General features: G+C 38.8%; 3 protein-coding genes across 3 annotated transcripts; all 3 read left to right on the top strand.

Moving 5' to 3' along the window:
* The first annotated feature begins 1576 nt into the window (after window positions 1-1576).
* On the top strand, window positions 1577-4673 carry LOC103330550 (WRKY transcription factor WRKY24-like). Its single transcript, XM_008233180.3, has 5 exons — window positions 1577-2033; window positions 2333-2518; window positions 2611-3254; window positions 3377-3538; window positions 3928-4673. The coding sequence occupies exons 1-5, from the start codon at window positions 1692-1694 to the stop codon at window positions 4352-4354; spliced, it is 1761 nt and encodes a 586-aa protein (XP_008231402.3). The 5' UTR covers window positions 1577-1691; the 3' UTR covers window positions 4355-4673.
* A 2091-nt stretch (window positions 4674-6764) lies between these two features.
* On the top strand, window positions 6765-8434 carry LOC103330643 (uncharacterized). The gene has a single exon (XM_008233277.2). It carries the CDS (start codon window positions 6786-6788, stop codon window positions 8259-8261), a length of 1476 nt encoding a protein of 491 aa, XP_008231499.2. The 5' UTR covers window positions 6765-6785; the 3' UTR covers window positions 8262-8434.
* A 1682-nt stretch (window positions 8435-10116) lies between these two features.
* LOC103335328 (cation/H(+) antiporter 14-like) lies at window positions 10117-12741 on the top strand. The gene is made up of 2 exons (XM_008238369.3): window positions 10117-11245; window positions 11365-12741. Exons 1-2 carry the CDS (start codon window positions 10352-10354, stop codon window positions 12595-12597), a joined length of 2127 nt encoding a protein of 708 aa, XP_008236591.2. The 5' UTR covers window positions 10117-10351; the 3' UTR covers window positions 12598-12741.
* Window positions 12742-13695: the final 954 nt, after the last annotated feature.

The following is a 13695-nucleotide window of genomic DNA, read 5'->3' on the forward strand; positions in this document are numbered from 1 at the left end:
TTCAAGCGTAATGTATGTAGGATGCTTTTCCTTTCGGATTCTTCAACAAATAGGGTGTATTTACATAAAAGGATATTAGACTTTCTCCTCGGCAGATATGAACTTAACGAAGTTGGCTGGAGCGAAAATAAATAAAATAAAAATGATAAAGAGTGTTGAGAAAGTACATATGGGTTAGGTTAGGTAGTAGGAGAATAATTAAGCTGTCATATATGTCTTAGTTTTTTATTTCCACAAAGATTTGGAAGGTGCTTGCTTCTAGATTTGCATGGCTAGTGGACAATGCCCCTTTACCGCGGTATACGTCTATGAGATGACTCATGCATCTTCTAGATTGCACGACTTTTGTAAATATCTCAGTACCATCCTTCTCCCACCACTTGTCACAGAAATTAAAAGAAAAACCTACCATTAATGCATGTCATGTGTACCTCAAATTCACACCATACTATCCTAATTGGTGTGGATAATCCTCAAGAAGAAATTTGGGGTTCCTAACTTTTAATATGAACCGGCTGATATTATATTGGACAAAAAGATCATGTTACTTTCAAAGTTTTAATTTAAATTGCGTAATTTCCTTTAGAGTATTGTACAAGTTTATAAGTTATATACTCCTAACTCTTAGCACCTAAGTATCTACTAATGGACCACAATATTATTTTATGCTCTTAATTATGCATTAGCTTAATGTAGTTCATCTAACTCTTCTCTATTCTTTTTAGAAATTAGGGAATTGCATTAATAATTCAGCTCAAAAAAGTCACTAACAGCAAATGACCAATACAAACTAGACATAAAGGACCAATACAAACTAGCCACAAAAAGGTCATTACAATAACGAAACGATCTAATATGAAAATTGAGACAATCTAGTACGCATCCATTAACGATCACGCATGATCGAAATTTTTTTGGCATAGACATCCTAACTAAAATTTGCAAACTCAGAACAATCAAATAAAGATAAAACTTGAAAAACCAAGCCATAACAATACAAATAAAACTCTCATTAAAAAAAAAAGAAGGTAAAAAACTCTCACAAAAGGAGAGGTAAAACTCCCCTCTTTTTATTTTGTCATCTTAAATTTTTAATAAACGTAGGTACTTATTGAAAGCGAAAAGGAACCATATAGTTATGAAATATATTTAAACCAAAATTTCAAATAATTGCAAAAATAATAATAATACTGAAATTGTTAATTTTTACAATATAAGTATATTCTAATAACTCATCAAATTAACATTTATATAAGAGAGGAGGAGATATTGAATTAGTTGAGGACATCCATATCAACCGTTAGAGTGGATAGATGATTGGATATGTATTTTAAATGGGGATATGTATTATATTGGTTTACATACAATTAATTAACTTAATTAAAATCAGCATATAAAAATAAATACATAAAACTATAGCCGCCAACCAGTCAAACCCACGAGCTTTGACCAGAAAAAAATATAAATAAAAAAAAGAAGAAAGAAAATGGCAAAATATTCAACGGTCAAAGCTCCCCTGAGCTTCTGAGAAAGCTCCCCAATACAAAGAAGAGCCTTATGCGATACGTGACCATCTTCTCTTCTCCACAATCTCTTATTATTATTATCCATTTTCAACACACAAAAAAGCTCTCTCTTTTACTAAGCTCAATTCTCTCTCTCTCTCTCTCTCCCCTCCACCCCCCCCCTTTATGGCCTCCTCTTCTGGGAGCTTAGACACCTCTGCAAATTCACACCCAACCTTCACTTTCTCGACGCACCCGTTCATGACCACCTCCTTCTCTGACCTCTTAGCCTCTGGCACAGATGAAGACCCCAGCACCAACACCATAGTTCAACATGTTGGCCATGGCGGGCTAGCAGATCGAATAGCAGAACGTACTGGGTCTGGTGTGCCCAAATTCAAGTCTCTTCCTCCTCCTTCGCTGCCCATTTCTCCTCCCTCCGTTTCTCCCTCTTCTTACTTCGCAATCCCAGCTGGGTTGAGCCCAGCTGAGCTTCTCGACTCTCCTGTCCTCCTAAGCACTTCAAACGTATGTATATGTTATATGTGTATTTTGAATCTGTTTTCTTGGGTTTTGCAACATGCTCTGTTTGGGTTTCGAGAAAATTGGGATAAAGGAAAAGAAAAGTTAAAAAATAAGAAAATATTTTTCATTTCCCTTGAGACCAAATGATTGGACTTTGCTAACAAGGTTTTAACTTTGAGTCAAAGTCTTCTGGTTTTTTTTAACTGCTCTTTTTGAGTTTGATAATTTTGCTGCTTAATTGTTGGGTTTTGTTTTGATGTTTTTACTAATGGGTATTTCTTATTTTGTGTTATTGTGGGCAGATTCTTCCATCTCCAACTACCGGAAGTTTTGCAGCTCAGGCCTTTTGGAAGGCCAATTCTGGAAACAACCAGCAGATTGTTAAACACGAAAGCAAGAACTACTCAGATTTCTCTTTTCAAACACAAACAAGACCCTTCACTTCATCATCAACAATGTTTCAATCTTCTAACGGCACAATTCAAACTGTATGTGGTGTTTTATTTTTTCAATTTTCACTTGTTTATTTTTCTTTGTTAGATATTCTGAATTGTTTACTAATTTGTTGCTTTTCTTTCAGGCACAAAAACAGGGATGGAGTAACAGTTACTTTCAGGCACAAGAACCCCAAAAGCAAGATGATTTTTCCTCAGGGAAGAGTATGGTGAAACCTGAATATGGTTCTGTGCAGAGCTTATCATCTGGAATGGCCACCAATATCCAAAATAATAGTCAGGCCAATGGTGGTTTCCAATCTGAGTATAGCAACTACAACCACCAAACATCTCAGACCTTGAGCAGGAAGTCAGATGATGGGTTCAATTGGAGAAAATATGGTCAAAAACAAGTGAAGGGAAGTGAAAATCCAAGAAGCTATTACAAGTGTACTTACCCCAATTGCCCAACTAAGAAGAAAGTAGAGAGGTCTTTGGATGGGCAAATCACTGAGATAGTTTACAAGGGCAACCATAACCATCCCAAGCCACAGAATACTAGAAGATCATCATCAAATTCTTCGCATGCAATTCAGGCTTCTAATCCCAACACCAATGAAATCCCAGATCAGTCTTTTGCCAATCATGGTAATTCACAAATGGATTCCATTGGAACTCCAGAAAATTCATCCATTTCGATGGGAGATGATGATTTTGAACAGAGTTCTCAGAAAAGCAAGTCAGGAGGAGGGGATGAATTTGATGAAGATGAACCTAATGCCAAAAGATGGTAAGTTTGATTTATTAATGCATGAACAATATTTTGTGTTTGATGAGTTAAGTTGAAGTATTTCCATTGAGTTTTTTGGGTTTTTGTGTGTGATTAATTTGTGATTTTCCATGATTATGCAGGAAAAAGGATGTTGATAATGAAGGTATTTCAGCTCCTGGGAGCAGAACAGTGAGAGAGCCTAGAGTTGTAGTTCAAACAACCAGTGATATTGATATTCTAGATGATGGGTACAGATGGAGGAAGTACGGGCAGAAGGTGGTAAAGGGCAATCCAAATCCAAGGTAAAGATCCTCTTGGTCATGATTTTGATATATACTTTTTCAAACTTTTGAAAGATGGATTGCTTTGATAATTCAATATTATTATTGCCATTGTTCAGTCTCTACCTAATTGGACACTTTTCCCGGAAAACATATCACTAAATTAAGTCTCATTTTGTAAAGAAGATATTAAAAAAGTGCCACGCAAAGTGGATTCTTTATATGTACCTTCTTCTAGATAACATCTTAGTTTCTTTTTAAAAAGACACTTTCTTCTAAAGTTTTCTTTTGATGAGTGTGAATGCTGTGAATTTTTACTTCTGCATTTGGGAAAAAGTGGACTTCCTTTAAGAAACTAGATTCTGTAACTTGTTTGCTAATTGGGGTGTGTTTTATTTTTGAAATTGCAGGAGCTACTACAAGTGCACAAATCCAGGATGTCCAGTGAGAAAGCATGTTGAGAGAGCTTCTCATGATCTTAGAGCTGTGATCACAACCTATGAAGGAAAGCACAACCATGATGTTCCGGCAGCTCGTGGCAGCGGCAGCCATGCTTCTGTCAATAGGGCTCTACCAAACAACAACAACATTAACAATGTAGCCACAGCAATGAGGCCTGTGGCCCATCAAACTAACAACCTAAGGCAACAAACATCAGAAGGGCAACAAGCACCCTTTACCCTAGAGATGTTGCAGAGCCCCGGGAGTTTCGGATTTGCAGGGTTTGATAACTCTATGGGGTCATACATGAACCAAGCGCAGCTCAATGAAAACATGTTTTCTAAAACCAAGGAAGAGCCAAGAGATGATGCCTTTTTTGAATCATTGCTATGCTGATAAAAAAAAAAACAAAAAACCAATAGTCATTACAATAAGCACACACAGTCAGGTTCATTTCATTCATTGCTTCCTTCTTTTTTTCATTTTTGGTTTTTTGTGCTTGTACATTCTTTTACAGGGATTGTAAATTCAAAACTTGTATGGGCATAGAAAGAAGTTTCTTAGTATCTTATTATTATTATTTTAATTGTTTTGGGGCTTTCTTTGCGAGCTCAGTGAGGGAGCCTCAATTCAATTTTTTTCGTACCCCATATGTTTCATTTTAGCTCATAGTGTATAACAATGAATTTTGGATTTCATCTTTCTGTTCTTGCAACTGTTCCTATTGTTTTTTTTCCCTGCTCTCTCTCTGTCTCTGTCTCTCTCTCTGTACAAGTTGTGGGGCCCATTTTTAAACTTAAGTGACCACAAACTCTCAGGCAAAGGCTTTTAATTAGATATGCAATCGTCATCAGTTACATCTTAAGCAGAGGTTTGAATGGGTCAAATATGTCGGAGCTGGACATTACATTACTTAGTGCACAAGTTGGTCAAGGTCAAATTTGTATACTTTCTTTCTTTTTTTATGTTCACACATGGAGTCTTCTTGGTCGGTCACTTGGTGGGCCCAACTTGTATTATGCCGCGTTCATAGTAACTGGGTCCTGGGTGGTATAATATAGCCATTCTGGTCTATTCCATGACACTTTGCTTTTGGTTAAGTTGCACAAATCCTCTTTTGTTTCGATGATGTAGCTCATATGTCAACGTTGCTCATATGAGAAAAAATGAAACTAAATAATAGATAGTAGTGGTTTTATGACCTATAAATTTTGTTAAATTTCTGAGGAAGAGTAGTGCTTTTTGGTATTTAAAAAGCGATTTCAAACAAACTCTTATGGCACAATGTATAGTAGTGGTTTTATGACCCATAAGCGCTTTTAAATTTTTCTACTTATGAGTATTTTGGTTGTCAAAAAATGCTTTAATGCTTTCATAAGCAGTTTCAAACAAACCCTTAACTCTAATCAAATTTTCAGAGGTAAAAGAGTCATTTTAAACCTTATGTGTAAACCTAAGCAAATAGACTGAAATTGGTAACAAAAAAAAAACATAATAAAGAGTTTTCTTCGCTATAAAAGAGTACAATCCCACACTTGACAATGACATGGATAATTTGTGCAATTTAACCCTTTTGTTTTATGTATTTTAAAAAGCATGGGTGTGATGATAAGAGCAAGACGCTAGCGTGAGCCACACGGTGCGAAGTTGGGGGGGAAATGGGACCCAGAGGCCCGCTCACACGTACTCCCACCGACTGGCCAAAGCAGTAGCTCCCTATCTGCATTATGCGTTGGTGTTTCTTAATCCATTTTTATATTCAATTTGTTAATTAATGTTACGCCTCTTTGTTCCCTTTTTTTAAAATTAATTATTCTTTAATCCTTTTTTCATCATCTAAAACCGGTTTTCCATAGATATCCTTAGATTGTTAAATTGTCGTTTTGTGAGTTCTAAAATGAAGCCAAATTAAAGGGCTTTGTTTTGTTTGGGTTTTTGCATGATCGTTTAAGGGCACAAGCAGCTCACGTATGTGATCTTGTTTTTACGTGCACGATATTTTGGAATGGGTGAACTATTCATAAAAATTGTTCGATTCTATACATGGAATCAAATACAACTTGGTACGCATAGGTGAAGATGTTGGATAGATAGGAACAAAGATCCGGGAAATAATTAGATGAGTTATTAATATCATAAATTTAAATTAAAAGTAGAAAACGAATTTATGGTGTTGGAAATACAATGCACTTTAGACGACAATTGATATCACAAATGATCAAAAGTTATTAGGGGATTGTCATGGATTTCGTGTTGTCACAAAATCTATATATATTTGTGTCTATCTCTCTCTTCACTTAATATTATCATCCAACACATTCTAGAAGTGAAGGTCAGTCAGGTAGTGGTTGAGTTAGTTCAAAAATTTCAACATATTTGATTTTATTTCTCAATATAACAATAAATTCTCTTGCCAGAAAAATAGTTATGAGGGAAGGCTTAGCTATTTTTTATATAAATACTTCATGATCCTCTACCATATTTTCCTCGGTTTCTCCCCCTCGTTGTTTTAAATCGTTGATTAAAATTGATCCTCTGAATGAATTCTAATTCTGATTTCTTCATTTAAAGAAAATACTTCTCCATCTTTCAAGTCAACCCAAAATAAAAAAAAGAAAATACAAAAACAAAGGCGGCAGAAAGCATAACGGCTATAATACCATCCGCCGACTCATTCATAAATCAGCCAATACTCAATAGCCACGTGTACAAAAAGATAATTAGTTTTCCCATTTTACCCCTCCAGACTTTCCCTCTATTTTCAAGCCCTCCTCCTCCTGTCCTGCTTTAACAGAATCCTCTTTGATTATTTTACTTCGTCGTGATCATGGATCCTCCCACACGGAAACCCAACCGCCTACGGAACATCCTCGTGCGGATCCTCAGCTTCGGTGTCCTGGTCCTGGCCGTCCGATTCGCTTACGTCATCACACTTGCCGGCCAGTCGTGCGGCTACAACGACTTCTACTTCTTCCCCGACAACCTCAAACTCCGCGGCGGCGGTGGCGAGGCCTTACGTGTCCGCCGATCCACCCAGCCACGTGTTCCCGAGCTCTGGACCACAAAGAAGTGGCGCAGAACAGTCGATTACTACTCGGCTATTTTCCAAGGCCTGATCGCCGATGGGTTTCTCTCGCCCAATTTCAAAACCCTCTGCGTCGAAACCCTAGCCGGCGAGGACGTCCTGGCACTTAAAGAAAACGGCTTCGTCGACTCCATTGGAGTCTCCAAGAACGCTTCTCCGCCGTTGGTCGTTGCCGGCAAGGCCCACCGCCAGCAGTTCGATGAAGCCACGTTCGATTTCGAGTTCTCGGGTCTGGACCGGTCGGGTCGACCTGTGGATTTTTCTGATGAGCTCTGTCGGACTCTGAAACCGGGCGGGTTCTTCGTGGCTCACATTGTGGCTAAAGATTCGTACAGCTTCAATTCTTTTATCCAATTGTTCAATTGCTGTAGACTCATTCGGTCGAGCGAGATCGATGGCCTGGAAACGACGTCGGTTCTCGAGGTTGTGATGAAGAAAGAGGCTGAATCTTCTGGTGGCAATTCCGGTTATAAATGCTCGGTTCCAGGGTATAAGCGAGAAATAGTGAGCAAGGCAGAGGCTTTGATAGAGCAAGAGCCACTGAAACCTTGGATTGCATTGAAAAGGAACTTGAAGAAGGTAAAGTACTTAACTTCAATGGTGGACATTAGCTATAAGCAGAGGTACGTTTATGTTGATGTTGGGGCTCGTAGCTATGGGTCTAGTATAGGAAGTTGGTTCAAGAAACAGTACCCAAAACAGAACATTAGCTTTGAGGTGTATGCAATTGAGGCTGATAAGACATTTCACGAAGAGTATAGAACAAAGAAAGGGGTTTCTCTTTTGCCTTATGCGGCGTGGGTGAGGAATGAGACCTTGTTCTTTGAGATCACAAGAGACCCAAGTAAGAAAACTGTGGAAAAAGGTAGAGGAATGGGGAGGGTTCAACCGGTGAGGCCTTCGTCGAATTATGGGGATAATGTGGATAAGATTGAGGGGTTTGATTTCGCGGATTGGTTGAAGAACACGGTTTCTGAGAGAGATTTTGTGGTGGTGAAGATGGATGTGGAAGGGACTGAGTTTCATTTGATTCCCAGGTTGATTGAGACTGGTGCCATTTGTTTGATTGATGAGATTTTTCTTGAGTGCCATTACAATAGATGGCAGAGATGTTGTCCGGGTCAGAGGAGCCCCAAGTTCAAGAAGACGTATGGTCAATGCTTGGACCTGTTCAATAAGCTCAGAGACACTGGAGTTCTTGTACATCAATGGTGGTGACTGGTGACCTGTGTACGGTAATTGACTAATAGTTGACTTGTAGTCTTGCAGGAAACATACTAGTTAGAGTTCTTTCTGTTAGGTGTTGCTTGATTCTTTGTAGTGTGTAGGTCGGATTCTTGTTTCTTTGTTTCTCGATTCTTTTGTTAGTTCAAATGAAAAATATTCAATGAGATGGTTCATTCTTTTCCCCTGATTTGGCGTCTCAAGTTTCTGCTTAAATTTTGTACTGATGCAGTATTTATTTTGCAACATTATGCTTATGTGATATGAGATGAGAACATATTTTATTTGGGTATTTCTGGCTCAGAAACTAGTTAAATATGATTACAAATTGACGGACAAGAGTGGAAACTTGTTGATTCCCTGGCACTTCCCCAAGGTATGGTGGTTACCTGAAGCTAAATAAGTAAATAATCGAATATAAAGCAACCATTAAGGCTCACTTTCTGCTCTCTCTCTGTCTCTCTGTCTCTCTCGCTCTCTCTGTGTTTGGCATGGTTCAGATTCCCTTGATCATTTGTAATTATCACGAGAATATGATGGTTCAAGTCACTTCTAAAATGTAACCACTAAGAGACGTTGATCAAATAGTAGGTAAGTATATGACTGTACTGTTGGATGCCGATATGTCAGCTGGGGATCACATCTTAGCTAAATTGAGGAAAGCCTGATTGAGTGGAGAGGGGCCATTCTCCCGAATATTATGGAAGGTCTCTGTATTCGCATGGCTAACTTTGATAGTTACATTATGTTCTATTAATAGGTTTGATGATCTCTCTCTCTCTCAGCATCTGGTCTCATTTTCTTTTCATTCATCTCTTTCTTTTTCTTTCTTTTTCCCTCTCCCTATTCTGTTTGTTGTTTCTTTTTCCTTATGTTCTATGAGAAGTTGTCGTTTTCTGTAAGCCACAGCAATGAGTATGGGAACCGTCACTGGGCCCTACACCGAAGAATTTTTGGTGTGCCAATCTATCCACAAAATATGCCCCAAAAGTTTATGGCATGACATCCACATTTTTGATTATGCCTTGCCTGTTCTACTGGTCCAGACCATTCTAATTTTCTTTGTTTCAAGATTTATCTACTTTGTATTGAGGCCTGTTCAACAAAGTATGATGATGGCACAACTTTTGGTGAGCTCTTCCCGCTCTCTCTCTCTCTCTCTCTCTCTCTCAACCAATAGTATACACCAACATGTATTGCATGACAAAATTTATCAATGGGGGTCAAACCGAGGGTCAAATTGCTTAAATCAAAGGAGAAAGAGAAAGATAGGAAAGACGCCAAGTCAAGCCATGCACTACTATCATGCATTCAAGTTTGAGTGAATTTCATTTAGTTCTTAATGTTTCAATTTGATCAGTTTATACCCTATTGTTTGCACATTGTGGCAATGTTAATTGTTAACCTCTGTTTAAATGGTGGTCACCGATCTATCTTACTTAAATTAGAATTTAAATGCAGTGTGGATATTGCTACAATGTGTAAATGTAAGAGTAAATTGATCAAATTAAAATATTACAGACCAAAAGTGAAGTTGAGTCAAAATCATATCGATGCAAACTTGTAATTGACTTCATATATTAATTACTTCACAAGTTTCTCATGCTGAGGTAATGCAGGGTAGACAGCTTCATGTAAACTTGCTACAACAGTAAGACAATTGCAAGAAACATAGTCTTCATCTATCTCAATATAGGAATGCCTACAAAGTATGATAGTAGCAATTAACTCTTCCGCCAGATCGATTGCCCAGAAGGAGAATGATTAAACAGTTTTCAGCCTTGTAAATGGATGATTGCGAACTTATCAAAAGCTTGAGGCTGTTTTGCTAATCCTCTTTTTTAAACTAAGAATACAAGATACCCATTTTACACAACTAGAATGATCCAAATTGCTTTGCCTGCGATTGTTCTTGTTCTTTTGCTCTGCTGTATATGTCTTGATTGTAGTGATGTGATGATTTACTTCAACCAGGCTGGTATTATAATAGGTCCCACCATTCTAGGGCGGTACGTGACGTTTATGCCTTACTTGTTCCCTCCAGAAGGAGAGTGACTCTTCAAATATTTGCAAATTTGGGTTTCATGCTTCACTTCTTCATACTAGGAGTTCAGTTGAATGCGAACTTACTGAAAAAGGTAGGAACTAATGCTGCACTAATAGGGAGCCTGGCTTTTGCTATGCCTTATGTTATTGGTGGCTTGTCCTACTTGACCATGCGCTCCCTAATGCCTATGGACCAGACATTAAGAACTGGCCTTGTAGTGGTAGTGACAGCGAATTCCCTTTCTTCCTTTCCTGTTATTATCAGCCTCCTTTCTGAGTTAAATATTCTCAATTCGGAACTGGGACGCTTAGCCATCTACACCTCGATGGTCAGTGATTTGTGCTGCGTGTGTATGGCTACAACTTTGACAACAGTTGGTGCGCTCCGCGAACACTCCAAATGGAATTCGTTATCATCTATGTTCTGGATGGTCTTCTTTGTTTTTGTTGTTCTTTTTGTTTTGCGGCCTTTCATACTATGGTTAACCAAAAAAACCCCAGAAGGACAACAGTTGGAGGAGTTTCACTTCTTTGTCATTCTTGTACTTGTCTTTGGGTGTGCCTTCTGTAGCCAGTATCTTGGCCGGCAACCTGCATTTGGCCCTTTATTGTTGGGCATTGTCTTGCCTGAAGGACCACCGATAGCGACAACCGTGGTAAAGAAGCTCGACACCATCACAAATGGGCTGTTCATTCCCGTTTTCTTTGCGATTAGTGGCTTGACTACAGACTTAATGGCCTTCCGAGGACGGAGAGCTTTGGCCATAACCGAGTTAGTCATCATTATGGGATATGTAGGGAAGTTCGTGGGCACACTTCTGCCTGCACTTTATTTCGGAGTTCCTTTCCGGGATGCTACATCTCTTGCTCTAATCATGTGTTGCAAAGGCATCATCGATGTTGCTATATATAATGCATGGAGGGACGGCAAGGTGATTCGATAACCCCCTGCCCTATCTTGTTCTGTATATTTGTTTCTTCCAATTGGCAAAGTTTGTGGGCTTTTCATTATTTTGCTAATTTATGTACCTGCTTATTCAATCTTGCACAGATCATGGATGACCTTTGTTTTGGCCTTCTCTTAATTACGATGCTGATTGTAACCGGCATTGCCAGAATTATGGTAGGTCGTCTCTACGATCCATCGAGGAGGTACACAGCCTACGGGAGAAGGACCATTCTCAACTCTAGCAACAACAGCAGGCTCCGGATTTTGGTCTGTATCCAAAACGAAGAACATGTCCCGGGCCTCATAAACCTCCTTGAAGCCTCTAATCCCACAAGGTTCAATCCCATTACAGTCTTTGTTCTACAATTGAGTGAACTCACTGGTCATGCAGTCGCTTCGCTTGTTCCCCACTACCATCTGAAGAAAGTTACATCTCAGGCCACCAGTTCTGAACACATTATCAACGCCTTCAACAGATATGAGCAGCGCCAACAAGGGAGTGCTCTGGTGCAGCACTTCAATGCAATTGCGCCGTATTCAAGTATGCATGACGACGTATGCAGTTTGGCACTGGACAAGAGTACCACCATTGTAATCCTTCCTTACCACAAGCAATGGACAATATTTGGATCAGTGGGAGCAACAAACCGTTCCATTAAATATGTCAACGGCAAAATCATGAACAAGGCTCCTTGCTCTGTTGGCTTCCTGATTGACCGCGGCCAACTAGGTGGTAACCCCTCTCTCGTAATAGGGAAGACATTTTATCGTATTGCCTTACTCTTCTTCGGCGGTGTGGATGATTTGGAGGCACTTGCCTATGGCAGACGCATGGCCGAGCATCCGAATATCAGCTTCACACTGGTTCGATTCAAACACGAAACAGTGCACACCAAAAAGGGGGAGATTAATCCTGAACACGAACTGTTACGTGAGTACACGATCAGTGCAGCAATGAGCAAGGAGAAAAACCAGTACAGAGAGGAGACTGTGAAAGACGGGTCTGAAACTACGCAGATAATACGTTCTATGGAGGATGGTTTTGATTTGGTGATTGTGGGTTGCCACCATGATCCAGAGTCACCACTTTTATCAGGCCTAATGAATGCAGATTGGGTGGAGTGCCCTGAGCTTGGGGTCATCGGAGACACTCTAGCCGCTACAGATTTTACATTTTCAGTTTTGGTGGTGCAGCAACAGCCACCAACATCCACTTGCAGCAGATCAGTACAATCGCGTGTCTTTCCTGCTTCCTTTGATGATGAAGGAGATTGTCCACCACCTCACTCTACAAATCCAATAAGTAGTGATGAGTCAAAAAGATGCCCAGTCTAGCATGTCCTTCACTTTCAGAGTAGTGTTTTTCTGTAGAAATAGGAGGTCTGCTTTTGTTTTTATCAAACAAAGTGTATATTGTTTTAGCACCAAGAGTTCTTCTATGTACAGGATGATGAAGAAGAGACACGTGAGAAAATCTTATTTATACTCAATTTTCTTAAGTTTCTGATTCCATTTATTGACAGACATAGTCAATTGTTTAGGGTGTAAAAGGTTTTATTCTCAGATTCGTTAATCGCTCCGATTTTAGGTTTTACGTGAACACAATGGAAATGACATCTTTCTACAACATGGTGGACTTTTGATAGTTATAGAAATCCAAATCGAGATAATTATGAAGTTAAAGTTTGTCACAAATGCCTCCATCTTAGACTTTTTTTCCATTAGTAAGACCTCGACCTCCTCTAATAAACTTAACAGAAAATGCAGTCTTTCATATGAACCTAAATTAGATTTCCTATCAAAAGCAGACATTCAAACTTAATATGTGTTTGAAGGCGGAGAATAAACTTATAATTTACACAAAATTCAGGATTTATGGAATGCTAATGTGGATTTTTCTATAAAAATTATGTAAGTTTACGAATGAAAATAACCGTACGTTACGACGTGATTCATTTTTCGAGTTCTAGAATGTCTCTTTTCTTGGACAGTCTCTACATCAAAATAATTTTGGCCAACTCATTCTTTCTGTGTAACCCATTTTCTCTAGAAAACCAATGCCATTCTTTCTGTATAACCTTTTTCTCTAGAAAACCAATGCCAGTCAGTTAACCTTAATGAATCTGACAAATAAATTATTGTAGAGTACTGGAATACAGTCATGTGGCATAGAAAATAATTTAAACAAAGCATTCAAACACAAACAAATTATCAGCTACTTAATCAGACTTTTTTTTGATCAACTCAGACTGTTTTCATAATATTTGTACCAAACCCAATAACAAGAGCCTGCATAACTGACTTCGGTTGCCTTGGAAAATTCCGTTTATCTACTTATCTGTCACATTATACCCTTTGAATGTAAACGAACTTCGGTTTCTAGAAATTCAAAGTCTATGCTGGAAGGTTAATAAACCACATTACTGTTACATT

The sequence above is a fragment of the Prunus mume genome, linkage group LG1 (genome assembly GCF_029339155.1).
Source record: "Prunus mume cultivar Tortuosa linkage group LG1, ASM2933915v1, whole genome shotgun sequence".
Taxonomy (NCBI): Eukaryota; Viridiplantae; Streptophyta; class Magnoliopsida; order Rosales; family Rosaceae; genus Prunus; species Prunus mume.

Bases quoted from the DNA above. Each gene is read 5' to 3' on its own strand.
- LOC103330550 (XM_008233180.3), top strand. From the start codon at position 1,692: ATGGCCTCCTCTTCTGGGAGCTTAGACACCTCTGCAAATTCACACCCA. The intron at 2,519-2,610 runs GTATGTGGTGTT...CTTTTCTTTCAG, and splicing joins CTAACGGCACAATTCAAACT to GCACAAAAACAGGGATGGAG. The intron at 3,539-3,927 runs GTAAAGATCCTC...TTGAAATTGCAG, and splicing joins AAGGGCAATCCAAATCCAAG to GAGCTACTACAAGTGCACAA.
- LOC103330643 (XM_008233277.2), top strand. From the start codon at position 6,786: ATGGATCCTCCCACACGGAAACCCAACCGCCTACGGAACATCCTCGTG.
- LOC103335328 (XM_008238369.3), top strand. From the start codon at position 10,352: ATGCTTCACTTCTTCATACTAGGAGTTCAGTTGAATGCGAACTTACTG. The intron at 11,246-11,364 runs GTGATTCGATAA...AATCTTGCACAG, and splicing joins ATGCATGGAGGGACGGCAAG to ATCATGGATGACCTTTGTTT.